This window comes from Anas acuta, chromosome Z (assembly GCF_963932015.1).
Source record: "Anas acuta chromosome Z, bAnaAcu1.1, whole genome shotgun sequence".
NCBI classification, from domain to species: Eukaryota; Metazoa; Chordata; class Aves; order Anseriformes; family Anatidae; genus Anas; species Anas acuta.
Genome location: NC_089017.1, coordinates 30,976,602 through 30,988,749, shown reverse-complemented (window position 1 = coordinate 30,988,749; position 12,148 = coordinate 30,976,602). Strand labels below are relative to the sequence as shown.

At 38.9% G+C, this 12,148-nt stretch overlaps 1 protein-coding gene across 1 annotated transcript in view; it reads right to left on the bottom strand.

Annotated features, from left to right (window-relative positions):
• Positions 1 to 12,148, bottom strand: part of ADAMTSL1 (ADAMTS like 1) — a 100,425-nt gene that overhangs the window by 69,916 nt on the left and 18,361 nt on the right. Inside the window, exon 4 of the mRNA XM_068667296.1 lies at positions 11,940 to 12,069. Within this exon, the coding sequence (XP_068523397.1) occupies positions 11,940 to 12,069 (130 nt within the window). The remainder of the gene's footprint in view (positions 1 to 11,939; positions 12,070 to 12,148) is intronic.

Genomic DNA, 12,148 nt, shown 5'->3' with positions numbered 1-12,148 from the left:
ATAACTCTTGCTGCTCCTTGAACTGAAGGCAGAGTTCATCAACCATTAGATCAGGTCAGAAAAGAGGGTTTGTGTTTTTATGCCAACATTGTGAACAGCCAGAAGTTATCCAGTGGGTCTGTTGAGGGACTACAGCAGATGCAGAATGCATCTGCGGCAACATGAATGGCAACTTCAGGTAAGTGAATTTGTTTGGCAGAGAACTGTTTTGAGAGATTATCAGGCATACTGACTACAGAAATATATCTCACAGAAGAATTTTACATTGTGTGATAATTGAGACACTGAGATAAATGATAGCAATGGCTGTGTTTGATATAGGTGCACAGACCAGATTAGGCATGATAAAGAAATGAGTTGTTTTTGGCTCAAACTTAGACTTGGGCTAAAGTTCAAGCTATCAACTTCTTACAAGGATGTTGTTCAGTGCTTTATGTGTAATACATTGAAACTAAGTCTTCTGTAACCCCTTTCAAAAATTAAGATAGTAAACAGTTGTGAAGCAGAGTATATAGTGTAAAGGTGGAAATGTAGTTAAGAGGTAATACAGGAATGTTTGAGGAATACGACAGAAAATGCACAAATTGCACTTGTTGTTATGGCAGATGGCAGGCCATGAATGAGGACTGCAGGGTGGAACACGTATTTTGGAAACTACAGTGGAGCAGGATAATATCCTGTGCCGTAAACCTACACAAAAATAATGTAAAAACACAGGAACCACTAATTTATCAAATATACTGTGCCTACCAGTTTATGAAGTTCTCTCACGCACTTCTTCTCTGAAGAAGCAGGGGGAGGGTTTAAGTTCAAACCCTGCTACCCAGACCAGAGCTGTGTTATGTCCAAAGCTCCCTGGCTCTGTTCACCCTGGTGCACTCCATGCTTGACTCTGTCTTGTAAGCCAACACCTTTTCATAGGCCTAAGTTTATACCATATGGAAAATATTAAAAAACAGCTGTTCTTGAAGAAGAAATCAACAAGGTTGCAGATACCAGAAGACAAAGAAAGAAAAAGCTCAGCATGTGAGAAAGATGGGCAATGAACTGATCACTTGTAATCTGTAATATATCCAAAATAAAGCATTTTAAAAATGAGATTGTTGGAAATACATGTAAATGGCTTGGAAAGAATATACAAGAAACCTGACTTGCCAATCTGTAAGATCAACATTCATGAATATGCGGTTTTGTTCCACTGAGTAACAGGACTCTCCTCAAGCCCAAAGATGCCTTTCCTGAAACGATCAATGCAGGAAAGAAGAGAAGGAGATGTCACTGGACTGAATGGACAAAGAAAGCAGATTCATGAATGAGGCAGTGTTCAGACAACAGTGAGTGGGCTTAAGTAATTCTCTAACAAGTCCAAGTTTTGTGAGCAGTACTGCCACAGAAAAAGCAGATAACATGAGCTTCTTGCTGACCTGGCTGGCAGTATTACAGGGATAATATTTTTGTTAGGATGAACTGTTCTTGAACTGTTCCGCCAGTGCAAAAGGTACAAAAAGGCTGTCTTTCAAAATCAAGCATACATCTCTCTCTCTTTCTCTCTCTCTGTCTCTCTCTTTCTCAGCAGGGGAAGAGGAGTATGTATATACTTACGGTACTGTGGCTGAACTTGAGAAACTCCCAGTGCCTGCTTATGTTTGAGTGTTCTTTTTCTTTGGGATTCTTTTTGCAACACCCAATTTTTGCAACAGTTAGGCAATGCAAGAATCTTGTTCCAAGGGCACATCCAGACCCAATATCGTTTCTTTAACTTCCCCTTTGAGACCCTGATGCTCGTACTGATAATCTATTTAGTAACTTACTCATTTTTCTGCAATAAAAAATGGATCTCCTCATGCAGAGTGAGAATGTTCTAAACTCATTTGACATTGAAATGAAACAGACATAGTTAAGTTTTTAGATTCATGGGAATCTACCAAGATTTGAGTCTAACCCAAAAATACATGAAAGGAAGGGTTATAATATATTTAAAATGATGGTGTCAGAGAGGTTACTATGTATAAAATTAAATTTCTAATAAAACACTCTGTATCTCCACTCAAATAGCTGTATCAATACAGATCTGTGTGTACAATGCAGGGTCTATAGAATGGCAGTTTGATACACTTCTCCCCTAAATTTCTCTGAATGAGAAACTGTTTCTTAGATCTTGGAGAAAATCTTGGCTTTAGACTGTACAGTCTGATTCCTCATGGGAAGAGGAATAAACTTGTCTGACATATAAGAACAACTTTTTTTTTTAGATCTGGAGCTATGACAGTGTGACTTCTATAAGTGGTTGTAGCAGGTTGTAGTGGGGTGGGGGTCTGTACATTCCCTCATGCAACAAGTGATAGAACATGAGAAAACAGCCTCAAGTTGCACCAGGAGAGGTTTAAGTTGGGTATTAGGAAAAAAATATTCTCTGAAAGGGTTGTGCGGTATTGAAATAGGCTGCCCAGTGAAATAGTTGAGTCACCATCCCTGGAGGTCTTCAGAAGATTTGTAGATGTAGAGATTAAGGACATGGTCTAGTGGTAGACTTGGCAGTGCTAGGTTAGTGGTTGGACTTAATGATCTTAGATGTCTTTTCCAACCTAAATGACTCTATGATTCTATGATTCTCATTAAATTAAAAACAAAAATGAATCCTCTGTCCAATATAGTTAAGACAAATCTGTGGATAAACTGGGTAGTAATTAAATACATTGCCATTTACCTCTCTATAAGTGTTTCAAATTGTTCCCAAGGCTGTGAATGACTAAGATCTATAAACAGCTGGTGACATTGTGAAGTCAGCTTAGTTACATTTCTAATGAGTAATTGCACACCACAAAATCCTCTGTCAGTGAGCTTTTGAATGCCTAACAACACTAGCAGAGAGACTAGGAAGTGATCAGGAAAGGATCACTTAATTAAAGACGGAAATTTTAATGGTCAGAAATAGAACAGCTTACTCTGCTACTGCAGATACAACAGACCTACTTGACAGATTCAGCACACTTTGTTTAATCAGTCTCACTCCTTCTATAGGTAGTTAATTCACTCCAAATCAAACTATAAATGAAAATGCCTCCTCAATTTATTTCAAGTATAAATCTTTACTGATGTGTAAGTATCGAACAGAATTGTAGAGTACATTTTCAGCAGTTAAGGCCATATTTTTATGCTTCTTTTACACATCTCATCTTCTTGTCATTCAATATTTATTTGTTAAAAAGTATTGGGCATTCCTTTTAAACTGATGCAATAAGTTACTTCATCAGTACTGTAAATGGAAGATATAATGCTTGTTTTCTTTTCCCCCTTTTTAAAAAAGAAAGCGATGATGCATAGTAAAACAATCCATTTATAAGTAGCTAATCTCACAGGATAATGCTACTGTGAATAAATTAATCCTGCCACAAAATATTTGACCTATCATTGAATTTGGCTCAAGAACAAAGGCATACACTTTACCATTATTCTTGGGAAAACTTTCTCTTGAGAATGAAATACTGCCATTGAGGCAGTGAATTAATACTCTCAAGAAAATTAAGAATACATTCAGAACAAGCTAATAATTAGAAATTTATATCTGAAATACAGAAGTAATATTTGTTCAAAATATAGAAAAATATCAAGTGGTAACAAATATTAAGTTCTAGTTTATACACACATTAATGAAGAGAAAGATGCAGAGAAGTGGACTGCATTAAGGTGACTAAAACTAACAGTGCTAGTAAAAAAAAAAAAAAAAAAAAGAAATGGAGGAAAAACAGTCCAAAACAGAACTCAGTCTCTATCACGGCTTTGAGCTCATGGTTATCACAAACCAGACTATGAAAAGCCTGTGATAGGCCATCATCAAATTGTGTTTCAACTTAAGGATGTACCATCTTGGCAAACTCCAAGCTTTGGGTAGAAGAAATTCATCTATATATATATATATGTAGGACACTAAATAAGAAGTGTGGTCTATAATTGTTTGAAGTAAGAAGAAAATATCATATGTTACTAAAAATGTATTTACAGTTGCATTCTAATATTTTATGAGCTAAAATGGAGAAAAATGTCTATGAATGAAATCCTATCTAATGAGTTAATTCTTATATTATTAGAAATTTAAAAGACTGGATTAAAATAAAATGACTGATACAGAGACTCCAGAGCTAACCACTGATCCTAGCAACCTGAAAGCTGCCTCATTCTTCATGTTTAAATGTGCTGAAGAGATGCTGAAAAGGGTCTGCCTGGTGACTCCATTGTAACTGCTGTTGAGAAAGAGATACGAAGGAACATGCAGTTCTCCACCATCGTCAGCACACCCAGCAAGAACAGGGAAGGATGGGCTGTCAGGCACATCTTAGACAATCTCTTAACAACTGAAAAAAGTATCAAGTGAGAGATTAAAAACAGGAGGGAGAGAAAAAGAAATGCTTTTGGGTCACATTAATACCTTTTAAGACTGGGGAAATATTGCAGTAGTGCAGGATATATATAGTGCAGGTGTACAGGTAATGCAAATATAGCATAACAGAGTGATGGCTCAGGACAGCAGCCTGTATAGATGGCTTTGTACAGCACTGTCTTTAGCAAAGAAAAAATAAACAAAATGTAGGATTGAGATTCTCCCACAGACTCTTTTTTAAGCTTTTTCTTTACTGTAAGTCTTCAAATATGGGTGAAGCTGTCCAGTCTGGCATCCCATTACTTATAATATCTGATCCTCCAACCTACTTTGCCAATGGTTCAAGTTGTGGACTGCAGATCCCAGGAGGCTCTCTGGACTACTTAAAAGACTGTGAAAGACATTCTCAATGCACTTTGGTTCAGAATAGACTTAAACACATTCCACTGGAGAAAAAGGCTGGAGTCTGTTAAAGACTGAAAAAAATTATTGAACAACTCCGGGACAAAGACAGGATTCAGAATCACAGAATGACAGAATTGTTTAGGTAGAAGAGACCTCCAATATCACCTAGTCCAAACTCTGACCTAACACTAGCAAGTCCTCCACTAAAACATATCACTAAGCTTTACACCTAAATGTCTAAGACCTCCAAGCACGGTGACACAACCACTTCCCTGGGCAGCTCATTCCAATACCTAAGAACCCTTTAGAAGTTTTTCCTAATACCCAACCTAAACTTCCCCTGGTGCATCTTTAGCCCAATGCCCCCTCGTTCTATCACTGGATATGTGGGAGAATAGACAAATCCCACCTTGCTCCAGATTCCTTTAAGGTACCTCTAGAGAGTGATAAGGTTGCCCCTGAGTCTCCTCTTCTCCAGGCTAAACAATCCCAGCTCCTTCAGCCACTCCTTGTAAGACTTGTTCTCCAAACCCCTCACCAGCTTCGTCGCCCTTCTCTGGACTCACTCCAGCACCTCCATGTCCTTCCTGTAGTGAGGGGCCCAAAACCGAACACAGTACTCAAGGTGCAGCCTCACCAGAGCTGAGTACAGGAGGACAATTACTTTCCTAGCCCTGCTGGCCACACTATTTCTGATACATGCCAGGATGCTGTTGGCCTTCTTGGCCACCTGAGCACATTGATGGCACATATTCATCTGACTATCAACCAGTACTCCCAGGTCCTTCTCTGCCAGGCAGCTTTCTAACCACTCTTCTCCCAGCCTGTAGCTCTGCTTGGGGTTGTTGAGCCCCAGGTGCAGGACGCAGCACTTGCCTTTGTTGAACTTCATACAGTTGGCCTCAGCCCATTGGTTCAGCCTATCCAGATCTTCCTGCAGAGCCTTCGTAACCTTGAGCAGATTGACACATACACTTAGTTTTGTGTCATCTGAAAACTTACTGAGGGTGCACTCAATCCCCTCATCCAGATCATTAATAAAGATATTGAAGAGAACTGGCCCTAATACTGAGCCCCAGGGGACACAACTAGTAACCGGCCTCCAACTGGATTTAACTTCATTCACCATGACTCTTTGGGTCCAGCTACCTAGTCAATTTTTAACCCAATGAAGGGTACGTCAGTCCAAGCCATGAGCAGCCAGTTTCTTGAGGAGAATGCTGTGGGAAATGGTGTCGAAAGCCTTAGATGCATCTAGACTCCTTACTCCTTCAGTTCAAGGAGTTTATAAAGGATGGGGGTCCACTCTGTACCTCGAGACTCAATAGGAGGATCTTCTCAACCTTTAGACATAAACTGTTCATCAAGTTTGGAACTATGTTTGGATTCAGGTGCACCTGGGCTGCATTCTGAGGAGTTCAGCATGCAAGGGTGTCCATTCTGAATCTTGTGACTCAAGGGGAGGATCTCCTGACAGTTTTTCTGACCCTGTCCTCTACACAGTAGATATCCAAGTGTATTTCAACATCCTGAATCACATTGAGTTGCTGTTTTATTTATGATTAAGCTTTGTTAGATCATTATATCAGCAAAATACATTGCTGCTTCTCTCTCACAAGTGAAATGCATATCATTTCCATCCATGACACTCCCATGTACAGAAGTCACCTTTAATGGATTAGAGAATACTCCAGCCCTTCTACAGATATTGAATTCATTTCAGGTTGTAGATGGGAGCACAGACTGCACTACATCTGACCTACCAGCAACCTGATGCTTCCCATCTCCAAATGCACAGAAAAATATGTTGATTTTTTTTTTCTCCTTTATAATTTGACTTAATTTGAGAAATCAAATAGAACAAAGAAGATGGTAAATACTGCATCCCTCAAAGAAACATTCAAATCATAAAGGTAATCTATTACTTAAGCACACAAAAAAGCAGATGCAAGGGAAAAAAAGGAAAAAAAGAAAAAGAAGATAACAAGCAATGAGCCAGAGCACAACCCAAGTTATTTTGATCCATCAGTCAGGTATCAGAACCACTCAGATGTTTACCAGTCTTCTCTTGCTAAATAAAAAGACTTGAAGGAGTCAAGGGAGAGTCCTGGGGTGAAATCTTGTGCTATCCTATTCCTAGAACCATCTGCTTTTTCTTCACTGTTTATCGGTTCCATAGCATTCAGCTGTTCTTTGTTGCAAAGGAATAAAAGTTCAGATTTGAAAATATGCAAGAACAAAGCTGTAGAAATTGCCTGGAATTTCCTCCATTTTCAGCCATCTGGCTTTCATTGTTTTGCTTCTCTTCTCACTCCTCCGTACATGTTTACTAAATCCTTTCAACACGCATTGACCAAGCTATTGAGCAGTTATAATTAATAACACAGTTACAGCATTTTCATTCCCCCCTTTGGTAGATCTTTTTGGCTCACCAAGAGCTGCTCATGCGGCTGCTGTTATAAACAAGAGCAATTATATCTGATTAAATTATGACTGCCTCTGTTTTTTGGATAGTGGATACTGAAGAAAAGAGACTCTTTGGACTTGAGTCATTTTGTTGTTGAAAACAGTAAAACCAACATTACATTTTTAATTTTTTTTTCTATTTTTCCCCCTTTGGCTATTTTTGGAGTAATTTAGAATGCAAACATAGCAATTAGTGATACTGAGTAATCTGCCTTTTCATTTTAGAGCTGAGAGAATAAACTTCTAGAATTCTGCATTTTATTCTGGGAAGACTGCTCTGATCAAATACAGATGTATAATTCTGAAATCGATATAGCTTGATTGACACAAATTAAGTGATTTCACTATCAGAGTGGCGAGACACTGGAACTGGTTGCCCAGAGAAGTTGTGGATGCCCCATCCCTGGAATTGTTCAAGACCAGGTTGGATGGGGCTTTGAGCAACCTGGTCTAGTGAGAGGTGTCCCTGCCCATGGCAGGGGGGTTGGAACTACATGGTTTTAAGGTTCCTTCCAACCCAAACCATTCTAAGTTCCTATGATTGTATTCTAAAATAGTCATAGTCTTCATTCCTCTCCTTCTGGGAGAAACCATCCTGGTATATTAAAAGAAACGATATCCTTTTTATAGAAAGAGCAAACAAGTCTATACCAATTAATTAATATGAAATTTTACACTGTATGTATTGTGCTGAAAATCAGTTATTAGCTTCCAACTTAGGAACAAACTCCAAGGTTCTTCATTATTTTTCAGCTCAGTGTCCAATGGGACATTTTGTAATAGTGTTTTCCAGGAGAAAAGGGACTGGGCTCTTTTTCTGCCATTGTTCTTGAAGTAATAAGCAAAAACCTCTCAACAAAGTCTGAAACCACAGGAAACTCAGCTGCTTTGGGGTTTGAATATGGATTAAATCTTCCAGTTTTTGTGTGCAACCCATTGTGGTTTTGAAAAACTTAAAATTAAAAAAAATGAGATTTTGCTGACTCTATATAGCTGTGAATATTTGAAGACAGATTTCCATGGTTTAGTTTTTCTGTCTCTCTTCAATGGACTTGGAATAGGAATGTGCTAAGATGCTAAGCTAGAATTTCAGTGGAAATTATAAAGCTCTCTCAGGTACTATACCAGCACCAACGCATTTCAGTGTTTTCATAAATCTGAAATATTGCCAGTATGTTCTAGTTTTTACCATATTTTGTTCCAGGAGAGACCAGAATAATTAAGAATTTAAAAAGACATTGATACTACAGACTAGTTTCAAAGTGAAGCATTAAGCACATATTGAAGTCTTTTAGTTTACCCACCTTCATTCTTGGTAGGGAGCAAAAAGAACAGCAACAGTGAAGATCTGCTTAGCATCATTTATCCCAAGTGTCCCAAAAGAATGAAGTAACACAATGAGAAAGAAATTACTCCTCATGGATTAATCTTAGGATATTTGTCCTTAGATGTGAGCCTTCTGACCCTTTAGAAAGTCTGCCAAGATTCTGTTGTTCAATGCTTTTTTTTTTTTTTTTTTTTTTTTTTTTTAACATGCATTAAACTAACTAAACAAATTGTTGACCAGGAAAGGCATACACAACTAAAAGGCATACACAACTAACACTTTGAGAGAGTATAGAGAATGTTGCATGTAAGAAAAAATGCCTGCAGCAGAAGCAACATTAAGATTGGAAGTTCTAATTTTTAACTGTTCTCACTCTTAAGCTAAACAAGGTCTTGAACAGTATTAAATTCTAGATATAGACATTAGATTCTAAGCATGTTTTGAGGTTCTGGTTCGAGAAACGTCACTGGAGTAATTTCTCTAAATATATCAGGAAGGAATTTTTGTTCTCTTGGGCAAGATTTCTCAGTTTTTTTTTTCATGGTGTGGACAACATTGCCTTGTCTTCTGAGACATTTGTCACCAGCTCAGCTGCCTTTTCAACATACTGCCTCTTCTACCCACCACAACTACATGCTCCAACAGTCACTTACACATCAAGGCCATTTTAGGAAAGTGTTTTTTATATTTTTAGCTTCTGTTAATGTAGTTTAGCAGCTGGAAAATAGAGAGAAGAGCCAACACTATGAGACCAGCCAGCTTTTACTATAAGCCGTCAGCAAAAGCTCTGGGAAGTATCAGTGGTTCACAGATCACATTTTGGGAACTTCTGTAAGTTCATAGCTGCAGTGTATTACATCTCAAGTTTTGATCTTGTCATTCAGAAGCAAAACCTTCCTCAACATTTATAACAACAGAATTTCACTCTAACCTATCTGATTCCTGGATCAAGATTTCTTGAATTGGAATCCTGAACCATCTTCTTAATAATCATAACACAGAGGAAATCCTAAGCCCTTTTTCCTTATCAATTATTCTATTTCAAAATCCTAAGATTGTTTTAATTAATAATTACAAAACAATAATCTTTATATACCCAGTGCTATCACTTTAATGACTTTAATACACCTTTGCATTTAATATAGTGCCACTTGTATGTGTAGCACCTCATAAGCTTGCAGGAAATGAGGGCTACCCTGTCACAGCCTGCCTGGAGCTATATGGGAGACACATCAACTTCTCTTCTTGCCTCCTTTTCCATTAGTCATACTGCTTGCTGTCTGCAATCTTGAGTTTTAAGCTTCCTTGCTCTTACCAGAGGAACCATTTTGCAGAACACATGCTGTTCTTCCTCCTGTGCCACTTAAATCTCTGTAGACAGGCAATTTCCTCCAGACTGAAGGGGCTGGAGGACAGGATTTGTGTATACCAGGAAGGGAGCTATTTCCCCTTTTCTCAGTTGCAACCCTAGGAGTGGATGAAAGGTTCTTAATCTAAGCCCTTTTTGCTCCTTCCCCTCCCCCACAGCTATTGCTCCATGTCCTGATCCTCATCTACGTTGATCACCTTTTAGTTTTGGGGGTGAACTACATACCCGGGGCAGCTTTAAAACAGCTCCATGTTGGCAGCAAGATTACCATGGTGGTATGGATTAACACACAGACTAATTCAGCAAATATTCACCAAAATCCTCAGACAACTTTTGTAACAGCAATTATATAAATACTGGCCTATGTGAGTGTAATTTTTTTTAACCATCTAATATTTTCCGTGTCAGAAATGATGGATCGTCAATCTCTCACTATGCACTCTCAGCTCCAGTGATGCTGTTGCCTGTCAATTACAAAGAGATTTCCATCCACAAAGTTCTTTTCAAAAATTAGTAACATATTTCTGTCCTAGCACCAGCAATATAGACATTTGTACAAAGTTGGGGTTGTAATATTCCCGTAAGTAACTCTTGCAATGCTTTGGTGAAATGTGTCAGCCTGTTTGGCTGTGCTTGTCAGACTCAAAATCCTTATCTTCCAATCAAACCATTATTTTTGTCTTTATCATTCTTGGATGCTGGCCATGTTTGATTTTTAACATCAACTTTCTCTGTGTAGCAGGAATCTTCTAATACACAGAAATACCTCTGAATAGCCTGCTGTCATATAAAGCATACATACACCTACCAAAACACACTCTAAGGAAAATCTACCACCTGGACAACATTGCATATTTTAAACAGTCCAAAGTTATAAATAAGTCTCTTTCAGATCTGCCGCACTACCACAAGAGAGTAAATGCACCTGTGTACAGCTGGAAATAAAGACAATATGTATACAGTAAATCTTCAAGACTTGACAGGCCTAGGTCTATTTAAATAAACCAGGAGAATCTCATGACAGATATTTTCTGTTGTAGAAGGTACAGATGTGAATCTCCGCAGACCAAGAATTGCTATTTTTAGTGTCAGGATAGTGGAAGCAATCTGAGATCAGGGAGGAACAGGTTCTGCAAGCCTTCTGTGAAAGTGGAAGTTTTAGAAGTCTCCCTAAACTTTACATGACTCTGGGTAAAGTTAAGCTAATCCATAAAATATCTGGCTGAAGGACCTTAATATGCAAGCAGTCTGAAATCTGGCCTTTGGTTTCACTACTGCTTTGCACTTCCCAGTAAATAAGACTGTGGCCTGAAGAGGTTGTAAGCCCCTGTAATCTGAGAAATAGCATGTGTGAGGCAGGGCACACTTCCAGACTGAAAGGCTATTGGGTCTGGAGTCATGGCTTATTTAATTTATTTTTTTTTTCCCCATACTGCTAGCATTGTTTAAATGGCTCTGGACAACATACCAGGCTACAGTCACTTCACACTTGTGTAACTGTTTTATTTTTCTCATGGAATCCTCAAATCCCCCTACTGAGGTCCAAACAGGATCAAAGACCCCTGACCTGGCTATCTTTACCTCCACTAACAGGATCATGCAGCCTCAGGTGTCACTGGGGACTGTCTTCTCTGAGGTACTGTATTATGCATTTTTTCTCAATTTCATCACTTTTTCTCACTTCACATTCACTACAAGGAATCCCAGGGGGTGTGAAACAGATCTGATGAGCCTAGACAAACTGACCTTTGGTTCTACAACCTAGGAAGCATTTCAGGCTCTTATCTACATGTTGTGCTTGCAAGCTTCAGTTTTTCAGTAATGTTTCTAGATCAAAATTTCCAGACCTAGCATCTAAGCATCCTAGCCAGATAGAGCCTGGTTGTCCCAGCTTCATGAAGAGTTTTCTGATTAGTTTGCCATCTTCACTGATGATCACACTCTCCTATGTCCTGAAAACATATACTTCTGGTGATAAGATACAAGATGCATACCTTGGGGGGCAGGGGTCCAGGCTACAGGCTTTCAGTAGCTGTGGAGGACGGCGGCTCATTATGCACAATGTTTCATCTGCAATCTCCCTGGTTTGCTTGTTCAGGCAGGTCACCACAGCCTCCTGGACACCTGCACACAAAAATATATGGTCACTACCAGCTCCCAGTACCCAGGGGGGCATCCAAAGGCAGAGACAGCCCCACAATTC